The sequence below is a fragment of the Panthera pardus genome, unplaced genomic scaffold (assembly GCF_024362965.1).
Source record: "Panthera pardus isolate Hobbes unplaced genomic scaffold, ASM2436296v1 HiC_scaffold_23, whole genome shotgun sequence".
In the NCBI taxonomy this organism is placed as follows: Eukaryota; Metazoa; Chordata; class Mammalia; order Carnivora; family Felidae; genus Panthera; species Panthera pardus.
Window position 1 is genome coordinate 5533760 of NW_026526799.1, and position 24665 is coordinate 5558424.

Below are 24665 nucleotides of genomic sequence, written 5' to 3' on the forward strand. Positions count from 1 at the left end.
TGGGGCCCCAGTCCCGTCACCCCCCAGCCGTCCCATCTCTGGTTAGGTCCCCGGGGGCCGCACCACTGGGATGTGAAGACCCCATAGAAGAGGGTGTCCCGCCAGTCCTGGGGGCTGGGGCTCAGCGTGAAGACGTCCTGCAGCACGTTGAACGGGAAGCCGTCGTCGGGCCGCGAGCAGAGGAGCTGGGCCTTGAGGAAGGACGTCCAGCGTTGCTGCAGGACCCGCTCGCCGCCCTCGTCACCCTGGGGGAGGGGGAGAGACACTGGGCTCAGCCTGGGCGGGGGCTGGGAGGCAGGAGGAGGCTGGTGCCCCTTGCGGCCCCTCCCCACTGGTGGTGGTAGCTGACCCAGACCCTGGGAAGGGCAAGCGACGGCTGGGGCCGAGTTCCATTTAAAAGCAAGAAGCGGGGCGCCCGGGGGACTCAGTCGGTTGAGCGTCCGACTTCGGCTCAGGGCGTGATCCTGAGGTTCGTGAGTTCGAGCAACGCACAGGGGCTCTGCGCTGACAAGTGCGGAGTCTGCTTAGGATTCTCCCTCTCTCCCTCCCCCACTCGTGCTGTCTCTCTGTCTCAAATAAAGAAACTTTAAATATACAAAATAAATAAATCAAATCAAGAGGACTTGACGGCAATGTCCAGGAGGCCGGCCGAGTAAAGGACAGTTCCCTCACTGTGGAACAGCCAGAAACAGAGAGGGGTCTGCCTACACGCAGGGAAAGAGGTCACGATTCCCAGCAAACACCTAAATACCCGCATTACAGAACTCTTGCTTTGTAAGCGGTGTTTTAATAATGCAAATATGTATATATTTACGCATATACAAAAAAAGATTCCCAAGGGGCGTTCTAAAACGTTAACAGCGTGGTCGCTTGTGGTGAGGCAGCAGGGTTCTAACACTAACCCAGTCCACATCTAGTTGTTGCGTACCACGCTCCTGAGAGCTTTCTGTGGATGGATTTTACCCACGCAACATCACTGAACAGACGAGGATGCTGACTGAGAGGGCACGGGACTTGCCCAAGGTCACAGGACCCAGTGGGGTTTGAACCGAGGCAGCCTGGTTTGAGACTATGCTCTGGATCGCGATGGTCCACTGCCTCTTCACCTTGTAAGTGACTGTTGTGCACACTTTTCTGTATTTCCACGTTTTCTTAAATAGGAAAAAAAACATTAAGAGCTATTCTCATTTAAAAGGAGAGAGAGGAAAGCAGTTAGCCAAGCTGTTCCTCCTGGAGGACAGGAGATACCATCTCCTGGCGTTTCCTGATCCTGTACCCGAGGAGCCTTTGGGGTCTCCGGGGCGGCCCGTCCCTCACCTTGCAGATGCGGGCGATGCGGGACACGATGGTGTTCTCAAAAAACTCAAACTCCTGGCCAGTCTCGCTGAAGAAGAAGTAGATCTTGTCATCGTCCCCTTGCAAACTGCCCAGGCTCTCGGGAACGTAGGCTGAGGCCACAAACGCTGGGTCTGGGGGCCGACGGGGAGCACGGAGTCAGCCCGGGCATCGCGGACAGGCGGGAGAGTGTTCTCGGCCCTGCAGGGAGAGCGCGCCCCTCCCTGGGCTCCGGGGACTGCCCACCGGGTGCGTGGGGAGGACTTCACCTTGGAGCCAGTTGAGGGAGCTCTCGGTCTTGGTCGGGCGGAGGCTCTGGCTCCGGGAGATGGCGGGGTCATTGCCTTGGAAGCTGCTGACTGTTCCGGTGTACAGCTCACCGTCTGCCAAGAGAACGTTCCCATGGGAATGGCCCCTCGGCACGGCCCCTTCTGCCCGCTCAGGGCCCGGAGTGACCCCAGCACTGCCCACCACGCCTGAGGTGGACAGGGAAGAGAGCGGCAACTGGGAACAGCCAAAGCAAGGGCAGCCAAGGGTCGCCCCGTGCCCCCTGGGAATCAGCATGGCGTGAACCCACCAGCTCAGGCCTGGGGTCCCGCCCCCCGCCCACCCCCCCCACCCCCCCACCTCCCCGCCCCGCCCCGCACATGGAGCCTCAGTGAGCCCATCCTGCCACTCTGCTCCCAACACTCACCAACCACCAGGGCCGTAGACTTGAAATTGGGGTCAAAGGGACATCGGCCCTTGCCATCTTCCAGGAGGATGTTCCCCGCCTCGTCCTGTGCCAGAGTGAAGTTCTCCACACTCTGCGGGGAAGCAGACAGGAGAGCTCAGGGGCTCACCAAGGAGCCCGCGGGCCTGGAGGGAAAGGAGGGAGGTGTGCCCCACAAGGCAGCTCTGTGGGGGGAGAGGCGGGAGGCAGACCATCCTCATCTCTGCACCAGGGGCACAGTGCTGGCACCGCCTGGCAGTGGCCCTGTGTGGTGGGCCCTACTGGCCCCAGGGGCCACAGAGGAGACTAGACGGGACTCGAAGGGGCAGCAATGCGATTCACACCCAGGCGTGTCTGACTCCCGTGCTGCAACCCGCTGCCTCAAAGTGCCGCCGTCTGCCACAGGCGGGTGAAAAGCAGAAACGCAAGAGTGTGTGCGAGGGGGGGTGCGCGAGGTGGGCTCCGGAGCTGAGTGAGGGCAGGGGACAGCTAGAGGAAGCAAGGGGTGGTGTCCTGGGTCGGCCAGGGTGCTCACAGGCACCCCTCCTTCCCCCTGCAGGCCAACCCGGCCACCAGATGGGGGCGGGGCCTCAGGGCTCTCAGAGCCCACTGTTCCCTAGAAGCTCGGCCCTGGGTCCTGCCCTTGACCACGGATCGGTGCTGGAGAACGGCTCCTGGCGCGGAGGGGGACACTCACGATGTAGGTGCACACGGGGCTAAAGGCTGCTGTGCCGCAGGTGAACAGGTGGCTGCTGTTGAGCGGAAGGAGGATCTTGACGTAGTTTTGACAGTCGCGCTGGGGGAGGAGGGAGGAGGTTGTCAGGCCCAAGCATGCCACCAGGGGGCACAGCCAGGCCCTCACCACCAGTTGGTGGGGGCGGGGGCGTGGTGGGTAAAGCCTCTGCTCTCTGGTGCGCCTCAAATCCCAGAGCAAAAGAGAACCCAGCAGCCTCCCAGGGCAGGGTAGACTGAGGACCACGGACAGTGTGCACTGGAGGGGAACCCAGGGGCTCCACTAGATCTGTGTTCTGGAAACTTCTCTCCAGCCTGAGAGTGAAGGCACAGGATCCCTCCCTCTTGCGCTGTCTTGTTCCCTGAGGGTCTTCTTTGGAAACTCGGGGAAAACCTCTGGTCCTCCCCACCACCTCGTGAGGAAGCCACAGCCCAGAGCAGGACCCTGGACCCCAAACTCATGGATCGCCTCTGTAAGGGTGTCTGATGGGTGTCTCCGACCAAGCATCCTGTCGTTCCCCCAAAACTTCCTCCTCTCAGACCTCTCCCCCTCAGCTGTTCAGGCACCAAAGCTCACGGCCGTCAGCCCCAACTCATCCCTCACACCTCCCATTTCCCCACCAGGAAATCCTGGTGGGTCCATCTTCAAAATACATCCAAAATTTGACCATTTTTCACTCCCTTTACTGGTACCACCCCGGTCTGGTCTCCCTCCCTCTGCCGCTGCCCCGAGGAGACCACTCTCCACCATGGCAGCCAGAGGGACTCTTCCTTTTTTTTTTAAAGTTTATTTACTTTGAGAGAGAGGGAGAGAGAGCAGGGGAGGGGCACAGGAAGGGAGAGAGAGTCCCAAGCAGGCTCTGCACTGACCATGCGGAGCGTGACACGGGGTTCGGTCCCATGAACCGTGAGATCATGACCTGAGCCGAAACCAAGAGTCGGATGCTTAACCAACTGAGCCGCTCAGGTGCCCCCAGAGCAACCCTTTCAAAACAGATGCCACCATGTCACTCCCCTGCCCAGCCCTTTGGTGGCTCCCCAAACACCTCGCTCAGAGTAAGTCCAGTCCTGCCCCTTCTCCAGGAATCCCACAGCTAACTCCCTCAGCACTGTCCAGTCCTGATGCAAATGTCCCTTTCTTAATGAGCTGTGGCCTGACTACCTGTTCAAGCGGCTCAGTTTTGCCTGTTGTTCTTTCTTCTTTTTCACTGTTACACTGCCAGTGTCTAAAAGTACTTGGGCACAGGGGCGTCTGGGTGGTTCAGTCTGTTAAACGTCCGACTCTTGATTTCGGCTCAGGTTGTGATCAGTTCGCGAGTTCGAGTCCCACATCGGGCTCTGTGCTGACAGCACGGGACCTGATTCTGATTCTCTCTCTCTCCCTCTCTCTCTCTGCCACTCCCCGGCTCATGCTCACTCTTTCTCGAAATAAATAAATAAATTTAAACAAGAAAAAAAGGGGGGGGGGCCACCGGCGTGGCTCAGTCGGCTGAACATCCGACTTGGGCCCAGGTCATGATCTTGCCATTCTCCAGTTTGAGCCCCGTGTGGGGCTCTGTGCTGACAGCTCAGAGCCTGGAGCCTGCTTCGGATTCTGTGTCTCCCTCTCTCTCTCTCTCCCTCAAAAATAAAAATAAACATTAAAAAAACTTTTTTTTGAACAAAAAAAAGTACTCGGGCATGGACCAAGTGCTTAATAAGTAAACGTTTGTCAAATAAAAGAAGTCACGGGCAGTCAGGACTTGAACTTGTGTCTGAACTCCACTCTGGTGCTCTCTCCCCTTCACCTTAGCCACCCTCTGCTGCACGCAGGGTAGGGAGGTCTCTGGGAATAGTGGGGAACCCTCCAGGAGAACTCCCAGGCTGGACCACACCCCATACGCAGTGGTCTGGCCAAAACCCCACCAGGATCTGTCAGCTCTGCTCCATCACACCACCTGTGGGGGGACAGGACTCCCACCCCACCCAATCGTTGCTCTTGCTGGAAGCTGACATTTATTTGGCACTGAGTAGGTGCCAGGTGCCTCGTATGTATCAGCTCGCTGAATCCTCACAGCAAGACCTGAGATAGGTAGGCATCACTAGCCCCACTTTACAGGTGGAGACACTAAGGCTCAGAGAGGCAAATCTCCTCATTCAAGGTCACAGAGATAACAAGGACAGGGCCAAACCCAGGTGCGGCCACCTCGGAAGCCTACGCTCTTTCTATCGCAGCGGCTCCCACATCCTCCCTCCGTGCCGGGTCCAGGGCACCTCTCCAGCCTTCCTTCAGCCCAGGTGGCCTCCAGGTACAAGCTCACCTGTGGGTCCTTGCCCTTGAAGCTGCACTGCTGTTTCCTGTCTGCATCTGCGCTCCACAGCAGCTGCAGGAAGAAAGAAGGGGAGTGTGGGAGGGGGAGTGGAGGATGTACGTGCCCAGCACCACCACCACCCCCCCACCCGTCTGCATCGTCTTCACACCCAGAGGGTCAGTTTTTCTGTTTTCCCCTCTGCCATCCTCTGCCCAGCCTGGCCAGCCCCCGGCATCATCTCACCTCCTGGTACTCCCCGCCTGGCAGGAAGCTGGAACTACTGTTGAGAGCAAAGAGAGCCTCTCGGGCACCCACGTACAGAGTCCTGCCATCCCTGCTCAGCAGAAGGGCTGTGTAGTTGGAAATGTTTTCAGCTTCAAATCTGAGGAATGGTCGCTTTTCAGAGCCTGGGAGAGGAAGACAGACATAAACCTGGGGGCCACACCTCCCACGAGAAACCTCTTCTGCCAACCTCTAGGACGGGCCGATCTGGGCAGCGCACGGCAAGGGGCTGGGGACAGGGGGTCAGGCTTAAGGGGGAACAGCATTCCTGGACTCTCCAACATCATGTAAGAAACAAAGGCACGGAGATGAATGTAAAAGAACATTTATCATGGCACCGTCCCTATGAATGAAAAATTGGAAACAACCTAAGTGTCCAACCACAGGGGACTAGATGAAAACACATCACTATTAATACTTCACTCAATGGAGTATTATGCAGCTGGGGAAAAAAATGATGTAGTGTTAGAAACACCAGGAAAACAAGCAAACAGAAGCATACAAGAAAGTCATGGTCAGATATGAAGCAAACGAAGATAGAGCACGTAACAGAACAAAAGAGAGGGAAGGAGGTTGAACACCCGCCTTTGAGTGGCATCAGACCCAAGGAGAAGGATCTACAGGGCACAGCCCACCCCTACCCCTGCAGCGAACCTGCCCCCTGCCCCTGCAGCGAGCCTCATTTAAAACGGCAGAGGGAGGCAAACACGGGGCACCGGTCTTGACCTCTTTGCTCCCACTCAGTCACTCGTGGAAGATTCGGGATTTTAAATAGAACGTAAATTGTCACTGACCCTGACCTCGGGAACTTGAGTGAACAACAGACACACGGTGATGCTGGCTGCCAGGGGAGTTAAGGGAAAAGTGGAGTCTCTATCTTCTGAGAGCGAAGAGGGCCGCAAGATAATGCCAGTGGTTAATGCAACAAGAAACTGAGGCTCAAGTATACAATTTTTCGGGGCGCCTGGGTGGCTCAGTCGGTTGAGTGTCCGACTTTGGCTCAGGTCATGATCTCGTGGCTCATGAGTTCAAGCCCCCACGTGGGGGCTCTGTGCAGACAGCTCCAGAGCCTGGAGCCTGCTTCGGATTCTGTCTCTGTCTCTCTCTGCCCCTCCCCCACTCATGCACTGTCTGTCCGTCTCTCAAATATAAAAAACATTAAACAATTTTTTAATATAAAATTTTTCTTTAAGTTTATTTTATTACTTTTTTAGTAACCTCTACCCCCAATGTGGGGCTCGAACTCACGGCCCTGAGATCAAGAGCCGACTGAGCCAGCCGGACACCCCGAGGTATGATATTTTAAATTACAGAAGTAACCCGATACGGGGGTAGAAACACAGAGGAGGTGGAGAAGGGTAATGGGATAGAGAAGGCCTTATTTTTCTCAGCAGCCAATCAGTAAATTAGACAAGCCAAGAAATAGTGGTGTAAGGCACTTCACCACGTGGAGGAAACCACTGTATTAACAAAGGTCTAAATGACGAAAAGGTGTCCCTTTCTCCAGGCCTGGGGCTGGGGAGGACAGAGGCATCTGCTGCTTTTCACGGTAAGTTCTTCCCATACTTAAAAACAAATTATGTGCACATGTCCTGGATATAAACTTTAACTCTTTTTCATTGTTATAAAGTATGCAACACAAGGAAAGATTCTAATGATCTCCCACCAAGTGAAGATGAAGGTTGTAGAACAGTATGCCTAGTTAGATCCTATTTTTTTTTTTGTGGGAAAAATATAAACCGAAAAAAAAAAAAAATCCAGAAGGATGAACCACACAGGGTGCTGAAAACTGGTATCCCTGGTGGGAGTATAGGTAATTTTCTTCTCCTTTTTCCTTCTCATTTTTTTGGATTCTACAACAAGCTGGCTCCTCTTGTGTAATGGGAAAGAAATAGAAGAAGAAGAAGAAAGAAACACACATACCTATCCAACCAGGGTACCGTTTGTACTTTGAGTGATTCATGGATTTGAAGAGAAATTATTCTAAAAATTCTAAGCAGCTGATAAGAAAAGAAAAACAGGCAGAACTCAGCCACCCTGCCCAAGCTCAGGTATCTCCTAACTGACCAGTCGGTTATGACCACGCACGCAAATATCGTCTCGTGAAGCTGAGGAAGCAAAAAATGCAACATGCCAACAAAGCAGTTGTGAAGATGGCTTCACGTGCTTTCACGTGGTGAGTGTTTTTACATACCCCCGGCCTGGCTCCACAAAGGGCAAGAAAATAAAGAAAAGGACACAGTGAAACAGAAACACTGAAATCAGGAGTAGGGAGAACACACACATCTGAAGAAAACATCTAAGCCAGAAAGTAAGGGCGCAGTCACATAAGCAGGTCCCGAGAGATCTTCACAACAGCTACTAGGGATGGGGTGCCCATTTAAGGCTGAGCCTCCTGGTAGCCAGGAAGAAAAGGGAAATGAAGTTACCTTGTTCTCACTATCCAAGAGGAGGTACACATAGCAGCCTTTCTGGAGAAACTAAGCTTTTTGCCTCACCACTAACGCTAAAGGAAACCCTCAGGTGGGACGTTCCAGCAAAGCTCATGGGACATGGGATGGACAGCAGCCCGCCAGCAGACAGGATGACGGAGTTCCCAAGGCTGCTCCTCACAATGGCTCCTGGTGAGGGAAGGTGATGACACAAGGTGGCCAGTGCAGGAACGTGTGTGGCTCTGCAGCTAGAGTCTTGTCATACAGCAGAGTCTAAACTGGGGCGGCACTGGGAATTCATGGGGTAAGTCCTGCCTCACGTCTGGTGTCCAAACTGGCACTGAGACCGGAGGACAGCTATGGTCCGGAGAGGTCAGGGCCTCTCTTTGAACTCTTAAGTCCAGAATCGCCTGAGACTCTAGGTTTTTTGCCTCAAACGCCCAACTCCTCATCACTTACCAGCACTCTACACACTGGGAGACCCAAAGAAAGTTTCTAGTCCTAATCCCCCAGTTCTCCCAACCGTGAAATTTCCAAACGCAACAGGGTCCAATCATGTGGCTTGTATTGTGCGGTGATGAGCCTTTAGGAGCCTGACATTTCCACGCTCTGCTCCTAGGAAGTCACGCCGGTAAAGGGACCCCTCCCACTGGCCAGCAGAGGTCTGCTCCCACTCCCGGGAGGGTGCAAAGTCGCCCAGGTCTGACCTCCAGGTCCAGGCCTGCCCCAGAGGTGCTGCCGCCGCTGACCTGGGATGGCCTGAGAATGTGCATTTACGAATTGACTCCCAAAGACCACGAAGGATACCACATAAGTCCCCTGTCAGGAGGCACAGGCGGCCTGACCTTTAGCGGTCCCCTACATTTCATGGGGATAACAAAGAAAATACAGCCCCCAGCGGTCTCACGAGGAGTCAGAGAGTCGAGGGCAAACATCTTCCACATCCCCTTCATGGTTTTCTGAAAGCAAGGGCTGGCTCAAATTTGCCAACGCTTATCTGCCCTCCCAGGAGGCCCGTTTCCCGCGGGCGGGGCCTGGAAGTCTAGGCAGGAGGTTGTGCTCGGAATCCGTCCAGAAACAGAAACACCAAAGGTCAGAGATAAGGTTGCCGTCCAGGTGGCAGCTCGGCCCCGCTCCGGCCTGGAAGGGAGAGGAAATCTGCCAAGGGTCACGTAGACAGAGCGCAGCCAGGTTGGAAGGACAGCCAGGGCGCCAGCTGCTCAAGGACCCGCCGGGCTGCACCTCCAGTCATGTGGGGAACACGGTCATGGAAATGGCAGACAGAAAATGCCTTGACGTGTGGGTGAGGGGCCCCCTATACTATCCATTCCCCTTCTGGGCATTCTCCTCCTTCGTCCCCCGCCCTGAGCCTCTCACACTCAAAGCCATGGCGTCCTGAAGGCCTTGCTTTCTGACGACCTCCCACTTGCCCTGTGGACTTCGCCAGGGCTAGTCAGTGGGGCTGCCTCCCCAACTGGGAGCCTCGACGAGACAGAGATGAAGAGGACAGACTCAGGGGCGCCTGGGTGTCTCAGTCAGTTAAGCGCCCAACTTCGGCTCAGGTCATGATCTCACGGTTTGTGGTTTTAAGCCCCACGTCAGGCCCTGTACTTACAGCTCGGAGCCTGGAGTCTGCTTCCGATTCTGGGTCTCCCTCTCTCTGCCCCTCCCCTGCTTGTGCTCTTTCTCTCTCTCTTGAAAATAAATAAAACGCTGGGGGGCCGGTTATATTATTAAGGCCAGATTCTCGCCACAAATAGTGTAGTTTTAGCTACAGACTAAAGTCTGCTCTAGTATTAGTAAGGGATATTATTTTAATTTAGGAAAAAAAATTAAAAAGAGAAAAATAAATAAATAAAACATTTCTGGGGCGCCTGGGCGGCTCAGTCAGTTGAGCGTCCGACTTCGGCTCAGGTCACGATCTCACGGTTCGTGGGTTTGAGCCCCACGTCGGGCTCTGTGCTGACAGCTCAGAGCCTGGAGCCTCCTTCGGATTCTGTGTCTCCCTCTCTCTCTGCCCCTCCCCCGCTCACACTCTGTCGCTCTCAAAAATAAAGAAAAAAAATTTTTTTTAATTGAAAAAAGAAAAAAAAAAAAGAGTACAGACTCAGGACTCAGAGACCTGGGTGCCAATACTGCCCCTGTCACATAGGAGCCACCTGCCACCAGGACAAGCCACTTAACGTCTTGGAGCCTCACTTTCCTTATCTGGAAAATGGGGATAATAACCCCTCTCCTCATAGGGTTGTTACAAAAAGAAATGAGACCGTGTGTGTAAATAACAGACATAATAACCCACATCTACCGAGAGCTTTACTCAGAACAGCCCTGCACACGTTAGCTGAGTGCTGGCACGGCGTCTGGCACGCGATCAACACCTGAGTGGGTCAAAACCAGAATCCAAAAGCCCTGCAGGAAAATCCAGCCCAGCAAGAGCTGCCAGAGGAGCAGGGCTGTTTGGAAGAGTTGGGCCTCCCTCGTCCTCGAGGGTAAAAACAACTCACACGGGGTGGTTTCTAACCTAGGTCTGTCGCGGTCACTTGGGGGTCTCACCAGGGACCAAGGGCTCTGTAACCGGACCGGTGTACGTGTTGCATGCATGAGCTGGTTCCCGCCCAGGTGCCTGGGGTCACCTCCAGAGTCACCGCACAGACGTCTGTCTGTGTGGGCCCTGCCTGGGCTTGCCTGTGTGCATGTGTGTGTGCGTGTGTCTGCGCACCCGACCACAAGGCTTGTCCGTGCTTGTGTGTTCGCTCCGGGCTGCTTTTGGTGTAGAGGTGACTGGCAGGGTGTTTGTGTTCTCCTTTCCCTGGAAGCCTTAACCATACCTCAGGGTCAGCCTTAGCTTCCAGGCTGCTCTCTGTGTGGCAAAGAGAGTGTCCCGTGTGCTCTCCTCGGAAGCCTGTGCTGCTCAGACATCCTCTGCGTCCTCTACCCAGCGGGTTAGCACAGGACGGAGAAAGCTGGGCTGCCTGAGGCTGCGGCCGGTCTCCCTGGACGGGGTGAAACCTCTCCATCCACCCCGGGCAGGCCCGAGCTGGTGGCTTCTCCAGGACTCCGGGAAGGTAGGATGCTGGAGAGGGCACGCTGGACGGGGCCTGAGGGAACTACCTGCAGGGCCCCGCTCCCCTACCCCTGGGGCCCTCAGCAGGAAGTGATGCTGGAACGACTCAGCCCCCAGCCTCAGCTAGAGTTTCTTCCCTTCCCTGTGACTCAGCCGGAAGCCTGGAGCTCTCTGAGGTGAGACGGGAACAGGGTTCGGCCCCGTCCCCACCTCCCCACCCAGTCCAGCCAGCGAGCTGCAGCAAGGCCATGACTCAGAGCACCACCCTGTCTTTCTCTCCACGGTGGCTCCTGGCACCACAGCTGACGCTGACCTGGCCCTAACATCCTGCCCTCCACAGGCCCCGGCAGGATCAGGCCAGGGGACACCAGCTTCTCTGCAGAGTCAAGAGCCGGGAAGGCGCCCCCCCACCCCCAGTGCAGGGAGGTGGCTGGCTGCCCCTCAGCTCGAGTCACAAAGTCCCCAGAAAGGGGTCCGGGCCCCGGGCAAGTCTCCGAGAGCCTCCTAAGAGGCTCTGCTGGAGCATCTCCTCCCCAAGACGTCACACTGGACCCTTGGACCCGGTTCCAGTTGTACCCGCGGGGGCACCACCCCTAGGGCGGGAGCGCTGACTCTGCAGCAAACTGGGGCACGTCCAACGCCCTGGAAGCACATCCTCCCTCCCTCCCTCCACACCACCCGGTGCTGTGCCAGGGCTGCCTGATGGACTGGAAATGGAGGGCCCAACCACTGTCACCAGGCCAGTGCCAGGGCAGAGTCCCCAACCAGGGAAGGATTCCTCTCAGCAGGGGAAGAGGCGTTGTGTGCCAAAAGTTCTCCCCATGCTGAGGAACTAAGAAAGAGGTAAGAAGTCAAGGGAACCCAGCCTAGAAGCATCCCATGTCCCTGGGGCAGGCACTTAGGGAAGCCCACTTCCCAGATGGCCACTGCTGTGGCTTCAAGCGAGTAAGCCAAGAGCTCCTGCCAGAATCACCAGGTGGCCCCTAGCCCCTCACAGTCGACCCCCCCCCCCCCCCCCGCACCCTCCTTGGACCCATCTAGCCACCAGAGCCCTCACCCAGGACCTGTCTGAGCTGCCATCACCTGGGGAGCCTGACCTCCGCCAGGACCAAGGTCAGCTCCTCCAGGCCTGGGCTCAGGGACTGGCTCTTCTGGAACACCCCTCTCTCCTGACTGCTCCAGGGTCCGCCTTCCTCCTTCTGAAGAAGCTGGGACCACCAGATATAGACAGCCTCAATCTCCCACTGCCGCCCCATCTCCTCAGAGGCCAAGTCCTGTGTCATCAACCTCTCTGCCTCTCAGAAAGCAGATTTTTTTCCTTCAATATCCCTTCTAAAAATCTTTGTGCCTCCCTCCTCCCTGTCGCGGCCAAACTCCTGAAGGGAAGAGCCACCCAGTGCTCACCTCCCACTCACCCCTTGACTGGGAGCCAGGCCTCAACCAGCTCCACGCTCGCCAGCGCCCGGTCATCACCTCACTGCCAAACCTCAGACACTGAGGGGGCACGGCCTCCGCAGCCCCCCGGCCTCACGGAGGTCCCCTGTTTCCCTGGTGTCAGCCACACCGGCCTCAAGGGTCACTTCCTGTCTCTCTCACACTCCTTCTGGGCGTCCAAGAGCTAATTTCCTGGAGCACCTACTAAGCATTTCAGATGGATCAGTGCATGAGATCCTGGCAAGGCTGTTGTGACGTCGGTCTCACCACCTGTGGCTTTCAGATGAGGGTTACAAGTGAGGTGACTGGCCCGCGGTCAGCCGGTCACAAAGAGTGTGGAGCTGGGATTTGAACCTGGGCTAGCAGCTCTAGCGTTTGTGTTCTTAACCTCCCTTCAGCCCCTCCAGGGTTTCCTCTTGAATGTTCCTGTTCCCTGGGGTCTGCCCTTGGCCTCTAGGTCACACACCCACACCCATCGCTTCAACAACCCGGACGCTGGCAACCCCCAAATCTCTCCACCCAGGGCAGATCTTCCTCCAACACGCCGGAGCCCGCTGTGCGGGAGCCCCGCCGTGGGCACCGTCCACCACTGCCCCCTTCCAGACGCACACTTGGGCCTGGCATCTTGTATCTCTGTGGGCATCACTCACCCAGGGGACACCCGGGCAGGTTCCTTCCTCCCTCTCCCATGGACATCTGATCCATAATGAAATCCTGCCCATTTTGACTCCTCAATATTTTCCAAATCTATCCCCCTTATGATCCTTGCTCCCATGGTCCTGGACCAGGCCACCACCCTTTCCCACCCAGGACACAGCAGCCCAGCCTCCACGCTGCAGCCAGAGGTCTCTCTGGGAACTGTCACTGTCCCGTATAAAACCCTCAGCTGTGCCCCACTGTCCAAGCCCCTAATCACCAGCCCTCACCACGTCTCCTTCCCCTGCTGCAACTCAAGGTCCTGTGTCTCCTCTCTCAGCCAGCCCCACCGCCTGGAATGCCCTTCCTTCTCACCAACTCCTTCTCTTCCTGTGAGACTCAGCCGGGTTTCACCTCCTCCGGGAGGCCTTCCTGAATCCCCCGCTGGGCGAGAGCCCCTTCTCTGTGCCCATCATTTCCTCTTCCCACCTCTCAAGGCTCCACCGGTCACATCGTTTGCCGATGGGCTTTCTGTGCCGGTCTCCTCCACCAAGTTGAGAGCTTCCCGAGGCTCAGGACGGTCTTAGTCATATTTGTATCATCTGTCCAGGCAGGTAAGGCCCAAGCTGCTCAATGAACATGCGACTGAACGAATGACTGACAGAATGCTAAGATCCGATTCAGGGTACTCTGGTCCAGGGAAAGGCCCTAGATTCAAAGAGGGCAGCCTAGAGGTCCTGAAGCCTCTCGCTCACAGGAGTGCTGCCTGCGAAGCACTTGCCCCTGGCTCTGCCCCCTCCCCAAAGCACTGACCACTCAGTCCTGCAAGCTCAGGGCCCGGACAGAAGTGTGGCAGCTGAAAAGTGCCACAGGGAGACAAGAGAGAGGTCACAAGGGCTGCATAGGGAGCCTCGATGCCCACGTGGGAGCTCTGACTTTCATCACTGACCAGCTGTGCCATCCGAACAGGGACCCGCCGTCTCTGACAGGGAGCCCTCACCGCAGCTGCTGCAAAGACCACATAAATGCAGCACGTAGAAGTGCCAAGCCCTGCTCCCAGGTTAGGGGGTCACAGTCGGGACTGACCCTACCCGTGCCCCCAGCTCTTCCTACTGTCTTCCCTCCTCCCCACCCCTGCTCTGACTAAACACCCAGCACTCTGGCCACTTCAGACGCCCACTGATGCAGGAAAGAGGGGACGAGGGCAGGTGGGGCTGCAGCCGCCTGGAGGCAGGAGTCCCTCTGACCAGGTGGCTCCAGCTCAGCCCCGGGTGCATTTCGCTAACTGGAATGCGGGCCCAGCCTTGCCAGATCTTCAGAAGAGCTGGAAAATTGAATTTTTACTTAAAATGTCCTGAGCTTTAAAGATCAGCAACTAATTAAAATTTCCTACAACACTTGGAGGCCAAAGAAAATCTATCTCCAGGCTGGCTCTGGCCTGCTGCCCCCCGCCCCCCACCAGTTTGCAAACCTGTGTCTCAGATGTTTGCCCCCCCGTCTCCTGCACACAACATTCCTGGCCAGGTGTGCTAAGCAGGCTGTACTTGCAACTGTGGCCATGCCGTCAGGGGCTCAGCCCGGCCCCTTGCTCCCATCCAGGGAGTGACCTCAATATATCTCTTTACCAGATGGAAACACATAACCTACCAATTATTCCAGGGCTGAGCCTGGGCCATTCTGCTGCTTTTGTACACTTCACAACTGAAGTACGAGGCGCTGTTCTAATGGAGAGAATGTGGTTCTCGAGTCAGAGAGCTGTGGCCCAAGGCTTGACCCCAAACCTTTCTAGATGCGTGACCCTGACGACGTGAGTTGGCTTCTCCAGGCCTCAATCCCCTCATACGTGCAAGATGGAACATTACCACCCCAGAGCCCGGCACACAGCGGGTGCTCTGTCCTGGGAGCGTTCATCAGAGGATGAACAAGGCAGGCCAAGAAAGAGGGGGGCTCATTTGGCCCCTGTTCAAGAGTTATGATAACATGAGGGGTTTCTGTCTACCACCCCCACTGAAAAGCCCTCACCACGGGCCACCAACCTCTCCGGACCCTACTAAATGTCAAAATGGTCTTTTCAGAGGACCCATGAGTCAGACCAGAGAGATCCCATGGAGAACAGGTCAGATTCCAGGGGGGCAGAGCCACATGCCTTGGACAAAATACTTCACCTCTCGGAACCTCAGCTGTCTTATGTTATAAATAGGGATAACATCACCTATTGTGTAGGTGACACAAGAAAACTAAAAGCCCGGTGCCCACAGTAGCTCTATACTTATTACCTTACCTTCCACCTTCTTCTAGGCACTAAACTCTGCAGCATACACACGAGGACGCCAGCTGTGCCACCTGAGGGTGGGGGGTGGTCCTGCCCCATCCTGTGGAGATGGTCACATAGGAGTGGCAGCTAGAAAATGACCAGGGAGACTGCACAGGGCAAGGCAGAGAAAACGCTTGCCTGTGGCTTTGAGAATGGCTGGAGATGGAGCGGAGCCTTTATGGGACCTCGGGCGTCTGTCCCAAGACAGCTACCACAGTGTAAGCCACGCTCCACCCTGGACAGAGGGGGGCCCGGCCGGGAGGACAGAATGCAAGGAGGAGGGGTGGGGAGGGCTGGGGAGGGTCCGGAAGAAGCTCCTCTACCCACCAACCCCAGGGAGGGCCCCATCAGAGGCCTCTCGGCCAATCCTGAGATCCTGGGCACCCATGGCGGTGTGGGGGTCGGGCCACGGCCTCTAAGAAGGGGACAAAGGAAAAGAGTGATGGACTACCTAACCCGAGTCCAGCCTTTTCTCCAGGCTCCGCGTCATCCTGCCTCCCTTGTGTGGAGGATGAACGTGCAGGTGTCTCCAGATGTGCCCCCAAAGTTGTGCAAGCTTAGAGTTTTGCTGGGCTGGCATACAGGCATTGCAACACTCTGCTGAATGTGGGTTATGCACAGGGCAGCGTGGAAGCGGTGACGGGCAGGGGGCAGGGAAAGGTGCGGTCCGGCCCCAGGCAGGGGAGGTGCTTGGGGCAAAGAAGAATTTCAAAGAGCTGAACCAAGACACTTGAAAAGTGCACCCAATTCAGCAGGAACCCCCCCGGCCCCACACCGGAGGGTAGGATCTGCACTATCCCATCCCCTGGCGAGGATCTGCGTGTAGGCCGAGCTCGGGGTCAACCAAATTGATGCAAATAACCTCACCAAGCAAGGCAGGCAGGGAATTTCCACCAGAGAAGAGAGGCCGCTACCTTCTTACCGGGGACACAGCACGTGCCAGGCACGGCGCCAAGCGCTTTCCACACGTTATTTCACGGAATCCTCCCAGAGCCCCGTGAGGAGGGTCCTGCCGTTACTCCCAGCCTGCCCCAGGTGGTGCGGCGAGGAGGCAGGCCAGGCTTCAAGGCCGGGCCATAAGCGCCCACAGTTGCAGCTCTTTCCACTTGGCTCTGAAGGGCCATGAACACGCCAGGCCGCAGGCCACAGCTGAAGACAAACGCTCATGTGGAGCTGAGGCCACATCGAGGAGGGAGGCCGGTAACCGGCTGGCAGGACTCTGATAGCAGCCCGCACCGGGGGCTTCTCGGGGCGGCCATGCCCCTGGGGGTCCGCTCCAGGGTCAGAGGGCAAACGACTGATCTGTGCCAATGCCCAGTTCCTCAGCTCAATGGCGTTTTGTTGAGCGCCGTCTGCAGGCCTGTGGCCTTATTTATTTCCAATCTGGTTTGGAAACACTGCGTCCAGAGCTTTCCAGACAGGCACTTCTGGGGCAGGAGGAAATTAATAACTCCTTTTAATTGCCCAAAGAAGGGAACCCAATAAGACTCGTGTGAGCCAAAGGAGAAGGTTTGCTTTGTTCCTTTCCACATGGCCTTGCAGCTCACACACCGGGGCCATCATTTCCACTCAGCATCTCTCCTCCTCCGAGCCTTCGGTCTTGGAACTCCAAACCGCAGTTTCCAGCGCAAGAGAACCAAAATTCCACACCCTCCTCTGAAGCATTCCTTCCACAGAGACAAGTAACTTCCTCTTAAGGCCTCTCTGCTCGTCCAGCTGGCCCTGGAGCCCCCGGTCCTCCTCCCCCTCCCGACCCCTGGATGAGACCACAAATGGGGGATCCCCTCCTTGACAGTCCCAGGAATCCGCTGTAGATCAACAGTAACGAGGGTTCCGTCATCAACTGGATGCTCCACTTCTAGAGATTTTGTTCCGAACCACAGACATAGCCCACCGTCTCTAGGCATCTGGGCCCTCGGGAGCTTGGGTGGGAATTCAGCAGGAGAGGGCAGGTAGCAGGGGAGGGGGGTGCGGTCTCTACTTCCATGCCTGTCTCCCGGTTCCGTGAAGGAGTCCCCATGGTCACCATGGGCCTACCCAGGATAGGCACATCCCCAGGAACATCTAACAAGCCCCCGGGGATGAGGCAGGAAACTGCCTACGGCCATGCTCAGAGGGGGGGTCCGTTCAGTCACGGGGGCATTCCTCTCTGGGGCTTCCATCCCGGGTGGGGTATCAGGGGCCAGGAGGACGTCTAGGGAGGCCAGCGCTCCGAGCTGTGGTGCACATCGTGAAGTGTGGATGTGTGCTCACAAATTCAGGTGTAGAGGCGCTGCTAACCTATTCCAGGGCTTTGGAGGGGGGCTAGAAAAAGAGGTCCCCTCGGGCAGACCCAGCCTCAAGAACACAGCAGGACGTCTTTTTCTCTAGGATCCGCAACTTGGAGAGCAGAGTATCGACTGCATATCTAGGCCCTCGGAACTTCTCACGGGGGCACCTTTGTGCGGTGCGTCTGTGCCAGTCCTAACAGGTGAACCTGCGTCTCAGTCCCCTGGGAGTTCGGACTTTAACATACGGGTGGGTGTGTGGGGGGGGGGGGGGGGGGTGGTGGTGACACAGACATTCCAGACCGGAGCACCGAGTGACCTGTGTAGGGGGTGCTGGTGTGGGACAGGAGCCTGGCAACAGTCAGATTTGTGGAAGTGGCTCAGGGCTGGGAGCTACGTGGGTAATAACCACCAAGTGTTCTAGCAGCTCTTAAGACGCAGATTCTCTCGGTTCCCACTCAGAGCTCACCGATTCTGCCTCTCAGTTATCCTCTGAGCGGTCCCCGTCCAGTTCCAGAGCTGGACACCAGACCTGCTGCAGTTGATATGACTCTGTGAGCCAGCTCAGGGCCATAAGCGGAGTCCATCAGAGTATTTGTTCTAAGGGCAAAGGCAATTGTGGCCATAACCCAAAGTGGCAAGGCCGTAGGCCGGGGTCCGGATACACCTGTTTATCCTCACTTAACGAGACAGAGCACCCAAGGGACTGTGGTCAAACTAACAAACCAGCGCCGCCCCCACCGCAGGCAGTCACCTGCCTCTGTGCAGCGTGCACAAGAATGAAACCTGTGCTTAACACTTGACAATAACAACGACTAACACTTACTGAGCGGTTTCTATGTACCAAGCCCTGTCCTGAGGACTTTTCAAACATAAACGTATTTAAACCTCACGACTGTGAGGTACGTGCTTTATTATTATCCCATTTTAAAGATGAGGAAATCAAGGCCCAGAAAGGTTCAGTAGCTTGCTCAAGGTCATATGGTTACTAAATGGCCGAGAAGAATTTGAACCCAAGCTATCTCCTGGATACCGTCTTGCAATGTTTCAGACAGGGTTACTGAAGGCCAGGAGACCCTGACTTAACCTAAGTGCTGACTCTGCTACTCTTCCCTTTTGTACACAGAATGTTTTCAGGGGTGGGGATGCCATAAAGAGAAGAAAGTCTGGTACGCTTCCAATCTGTAACCTCTAATTTATATGCCTTTTATTCAAATTCTTCCAATGTGACAACAAGTTAAAGGGCTTAGAGAAACAACATTTACTGAGCCCCTATAAACCTCGTGCCCACAGAACTCACCTAATATTATGAAATCTCCAAGATAACCTTGCAAGGTACCTACGACTGTGCCCATTTTGCAGATGACATAACCCGAGCACAGGAATAAGGGAATTATTTGGCCAATAGTAGAAATGAACTTAGAATCCAGGTCCCTCTGATTTCAAAGAGGAGTTGGCAAGATCCAAGGGGGCAAGAAGAGGGAACAGCCATGGCTGGAAAGGGAGGGGGCCACTGAAGCAGGCGTGAGCACCAGGTGTGGGACCCCACCAATGAGGATGGTACTCCCAGAGCACTCCAAGGAGGAGTCTCTCCCTGGGTTTGGGTATCTCAGAGCTGACCCCATCCCTGGGGTCGCTCCCAGGCCCCCGGAAGGGTTCCCACCCTGTTGGGCCCGGCACTGCGCGGGTAGGCCAGGGTGAAAGGCTGGGAGTGGGGACGGGACTCCCGTCCCGCCGCAGCTCAGGAGTCCTGCTGCGACTTGCTGGGAATACCAGAACCCCAGTGTTTATGGGGCGGCAAGTACGGCCCCCTCCACCCCGCGACACCCTCGGGGGCGGCCCAGCGGCTGGCTCTGGTCAGCATCAAAGACAAGCAGATGGGCAGGCGGACCAGCGGGTAGCCAGCACCGGGCGAGGGGGGGGCGGGGAGCGAAAGGGTTGGCGGGGGGTGGGGGGCGCCACCGCCGAAAAGGGCGCCCTACCAAGGGGCGAGCTGGGACAACAGAGCTGGAGAAAGACCCCCTCCCCGCCCACCAAAAGGGAAGAAAGGGGCCCGCGGCCCCACAGCTGCCCTCTCTGCTCTCTCCCTCCCCGCAGCGCTCCGAAAGGAGGAGGGGTCGTAAAGGACCCCGAGCCTCCGACAGGCCCCCTCCTCCCTCCCTCCTTTGTCACGGCAGCCTCCGCACGGGCACCTCCCGGCCGCCTCCCCTCCCTCCGACCCCAGCCCGCGCCCCCGTGGGGTCGCCCCAGCGCTCACCCAGCGGCAGGCTGATCCGAGGGGCGAGCGCCCGAGTCGGCGGCGGCGGCGGCAGCAGCAGCAACAGCAGCAGAAGCAGCAGCGGCGGCCAGGGCGGCAGCGCTCTCCGCTGGGCGGGCGGTCGGCTCCCCCGGCCCATCGCGGCGCTCCGGACAGCGGGGGAGCAACGGCGTCCTCGGGGCTCCGGCTCAGGTGGCTCGACTTGACTCGCGGGTGGCGGCCCCGCCCCGCCGTAACTGCCCTGGTCTCTCGACCTGGGCGGGGAGCTGCGGTCACGTGGGCCGCCAGCCCCCTCCCCCCCCCCCCCCGGCCCCTCCCGGACGGAGCCGGCCCACGAGCGGAGGGGAGGGGCCGAAGGAGGAAGTCGGGCGCCCAGCCCGGCCTCTCCCGCTCCGCTCCCGGCCCAACCCGCCCCGCCTCCCTCCTCCCACCTCTCGCCTCCCTCCTCCCACCTCTCACCTCCCACCTCCCCGTTCCCTCCTCCCTCCCGGCGCGGGAGGCCCGAGCGGCGGCCGCGTGCTGCGCCCTGCTCTGTGCGCCCCGGGAGCGTGCTCCGCGCGCGCGCGCGGAGCAGAGCGGACCCCGCGGTCCCACCCGGCCCCCGCCCCGCGGGCCCTGCCGCCGCCGCCCCACCCCCTTCCGGCTTTTCCACGACCCCCTGAGCGCGTGGGGTTGGGAAAACGCGTGGGTCTCTCCCTGGGCGCCTCCCGAGGGTCGAGCCTTGGTCTCTCCTCACCCCCCCCACCCCCGCGCTAGTGCTCCTAGCACCCACTTGCCCGTGACCAAAGGAATCGGCCGAGCTCGTGCTGACGACCGGGCCGGTTGCTTCCGAGTCTAATTTCTGCACCGGTCAACCCACCTGGGGTCTTGGCAGGGCGGTCACTACAGGCTCAGCGCCCGCTCTAGGCACCCTGCGCGGCCATCCACGCCTAGGATTCTGCCCACACGAAGCCGCATCTCGGATGGGGGGGGGGGGGCGAGGCAAGATTAGCCTAAGTGGGGGTAACGGGGTATAAGGTAGTGCCAGGGGCGTCTGAGCTCCTCCACAGCCTGCACGTTGCCTGGGAGGGGAATAGACTCCCTCAGACTGGAGTGGAATCCTACAGGCACCCACTTGGAAGAGGCAAGGTCCACCCACCCGCAATCCTCCTGGCTCCTAACATCCTCAGGGATGGAGCTTAGTTCTGCCGGGACCAGGGCTGTCAAGCTGCAGACTGGACCTCCCAGTGGGTCCTGGAATCAATTTAAGGGGTCCCTATTAGCATTAAAAAAGAAGCGGACGGGGCACCTAGGTGGCTCAGCTTTAACTTCTGACTCTTGATCTCAGCTCAGGTTTTGATCTCAGGGTCCTGAGTTCCAGCCCTCTTTTGGGCTGGGGCGGGGGGGGGGGGGGGGGGGGGGGGGGAGGGGAGAGAAGAAAAGCAAATATGGAAGTGCAATGATGACGGAAGGGATAAGAAGGTGTGGGGAAACGTGTTTCACCTTTTCCTAAATGTGCACAGGATCACAGTAAAATGGAATTCTTCCTGTACTTCAGGTCAAAGGGAGTTTGAAAACCTCCACTAGGCTGGTCATTTCCAGGGCAGTGGTGCAGGTTTCTCCAGGAATTAGCTGGAAAGTTCCTCTTCACCCCCTGCCAAAACTAGCTTCCTCAGAGCCACCAGCTTTTGCTCTCAGCCCACCCCCAGGGCTCACCGCACCCTCTCCCACAGGGTGGCTGTCAGGAGATGGGCACAGTACTCACACAGCACCAGGTCTCCTCTCAAAGGCAGCCTTCCTCACGCTCCGTGATTTCTGTACCTCCCATCATCCCGACACCCTTCTGTGGACATGGTCCAGGCTAACAGCACCCCTTTGTGAAGGGGCTTCCAGCACTGGACACAGAATTCCACACGGGGCGTGGACAGCACCCACCACTCGGGGCTCTAGCATTGCCCAAGCCTTGGACACTTCACCTCTATTAATGGTGTCAGTCTGTCTGCAGCCAGTTATGTTATGTCCAAGCTTCTATCTGCAGCCACGACCTCTGTCCCGAACTCTAGATGGCCTCAACATTTCTACGGGGCTGTCTTGTCTGACAGGCATCTCATATCCAGCATGTCCTACCCTAAGCTCCTGACCTCTCCCCTCCCCCTTCCCAAACGGGCCCCTCCTGTATGAGCTTTCTCCATCTCATTTAAAATTGTTTTATATTTATTTATTTTTGAGAGACAGAGACAGAGCACAAGTGGGGAAGGGGTGGAGAGAGAGGGAGACATAGAATCCCAAGCAGGCTCCAGGCTCTGAGCCATCAGCAAAGAGCCCAACGCAGGGCTCGAACTCACGAACCGTAAAATCATGACCTGAGCTGAAGTCGGACGCTCAGCCGACTGAGCCATCCAGGCACCCCTCTCCATCTCATTTAAAGGAACTCCATCTTCAAGCTGCTCAGGTTAAAAACCTTAAACTACTTTCTTTCCTCTGGTTTCTCACACTTGACCCCCTAGCAAGTCCATAATCTGACCATTTACCACCTCCCCAGGGGGTGGGGGGGGTTGCAGTCAGCACCCTCTTTCTCTTGGTTACTCTGAGGTCCTCCTAATGGCTGCCTCTGCTTCTACCCTGGTTCCCCTGCAACCTGTTCTCAACTCAGCAACGAGAGTGAGTCTTTCGAAACCACAGTCAGGTCATGGCACTCCTCTGCTCGACACCCTCCAGTGAGTCCCCGTCTCGCTCAGACTAAAAGCCCAAGACTTAACAGTGGTCTCCAAGGCTGTGTGTCACCCTTACCCCCACCTCTCCACCATCTACGCCAGGCCCGCCCCCAGGCCAAGCACGCCAGGCCCGCCCCCAGGCCAAGCACTCGGGGTAGGACCTTGGCCCTGGCTACTCCCTCTGCCAGGAACACTCTTCCCCCAGATAGCCAGTGACTGAGTCCCTTGCTTCCTTCACATCTTTGTTCAAAGATCACCTTCTTGGAAGAATGTGAACTTCTCCCCAAATTCCCCTGACCCTGAGATTTTTTTTTTTCCAAAGCGCTCATCACTCTTGTTTAGTGTTTCCTCATTGTCTGGAATCCTCAGCTGCCCCCACTCCCCAGCACCAAGAATATTGCCTGAGGGACATTGAGGAACAATGTTGCTTATTGAGCTAGTTATTGACTAACACCGCCCAAGCAGTGCCGGGCATATGGGAGACCCTCAGTAAGTCGTGGCTACATGAATGAATGAATGAATGAATATGACCTAAGAGTCACGGAATACTGCTGGCTCATGTCAACGAACCACCAGAGCTACTTTTTTGATATCAACTTTGCTCTAGTAAAGAGTTCCCCCAAAACCTCAAATTACGCAATTTAACATTTTCAACCTAAGCACAGGACTTCATATGGATCTCCTTTAATTGTTTAAAAAAATTTTTTTAAGGTTTATTTATTTTTGAGAGAGAGAGAGAGAGAGAGACAAGAGTGTGAACAGGGCAGGGGCAGAGAAAAAGGGGGAGACACAGAATCTGAAGCGGGCTCCAGGCTCCGAGCTGTCAGCACAGAGCCCGACGTGGGGCTCAAACTCATGAACCGGGAGATCATGACCTGAGCTGAAGTTGGATGCTTAACCGACTGAGTCACCCAGGCGCCCCCCCTTTAATTTTTTTTTTTAAGTTTGTTTATTTATTTATTTAGAGAGAGAGCACGAGCAGGGGAGGGACCGAGAGAGAAGGAGAGAGAAAGAGAATCCCAAGCAGTCTCTACACTGTTAGGGCAGAGCCTGATGGAGGGCTGGAACTCAGGAAGTGCAAGATCACGACCTGAGCCAGACGCTGAGCCAGATGACCGAGCCACCCAGGCGACCCACATTGATCTCTTTGAATCTACTGGTTCTGGTCCAGATTTCATCCTATTGAGGTCATCTTGAGCATTAATCCTGTTATCACACATTTGGCTTCTCTTTTCAGTTCGGAATCATCTGTAAATTTGATAATAACTTCTTAGCCTTTATTCAAGTCATTGATAAAAAATATTGGGTGTCGTGATGCCTGGCTGGCTCATTTGGTGGAACATGAGGTTCTTGATCTTGGGGTTGTAAGTTCAACCCCCATGCTGGGTGTAGACATTACTTAAAAATAAAATCTTAAAAAAATCTATTGGGTGAGCAATCCTAGCACCCAGCTCCTGGTTCCTAAATAACACTCATTTATAAAAGGTACCGGGACTCCTTGGGGAAATGAATGGGAAAGTACAAGGCGAGCCTGGGACATTTCGTTGGGCTAGAAAGCAAGGAAGTTATTAAAGATTAATGGGATGGCATCAAAAAAACTTTGACCCCGCTTGATGACTAAACTTGAGATAATTTGAAAATCAAAAAGCATACTAAAGTAATGGGTTCTAATGCATCAAAAAAACCCAATCCATTAGTCCACAGTGAAACTGAGGAAAACACACAGAGAGAAAAAGAAAGGAAGCTTTTCTTTACAAAGGAATGTTAGCTGATGAAGAAGAATAGACTTCAGAAAAATCTTGATTCAAGCAAAGGTAATCAGTGGATGCTAAGCCATCGGGTGGAAGACTGTTAGGAAACCCTGGGTTAACAAGGTCTCAAAGTCTGTCGTAACAGCAACTTTACTAATTACGGAAGGGAAATCGGAACTCTGAGGGACAGCACTGGCTGCCACCATCCTAACCAAGAGGTCTAAAGTAGCATCACCAGTAAGGCGACTAGCTGACAGAGTTTCCCCTCCAGCATGATGCGGTAAGACATGCAAAACATTAGCAGTCCTCGGAGCACATCTGTCAATGCTGATACATTGCTGATACATCCAGCATCTACATTCTAGGTTGGACTCTTCCAAAAGGTCAGTCTGGGGACACCTGGGGGGCTCAGTTGGTTGAGCTTCCGACTTTGGCTCAGGTCATGATCCCATGGTTCATGAGTTC

At 56.1% G+C, this 24665-nt stretch overlaps 1 protein-coding gene across 1 annotated transcript in view; it reads right to left on the reverse strand.

Moving 5' to 3' along the window:
- The window catches only part of SEMA4B (semaphorin 4B), a 39511-nt gene that overhangs the window by 5925 nt on the left and 8921 nt on the right, over positions 1-24665 (reverse strand). The window contains exons 2-9 of the mRNA XM_019460269.2: positions 19757-20010; positions 5314-5477; positions 5080-5142; positions 2745-2843; positions 2030-2141; positions 1605-1718; positions 1318-1469; positions 64-245 (exon numbers count right to left, since the gene is read on the reverse strand). Of these exons, the coding sequence (XP_019315814.1) occupies positions 64-245; positions 1318-1469; positions 1605-1718; positions 2030-2141; positions 2745-2843; positions 5080-5142; positions 5314-5477; positions 19757-19895 (1025 nt within the window). The 5' untranslated portion in view covers positions 19896-20010. The remainder of the gene's footprint in view (positions 1-63; positions 246-1317; positions 1470-1604; positions 1719-2029; positions 2142-2744; positions 2844-5079; positions 5143-5313; positions 5478-19756; positions 20011-24665) is intronic.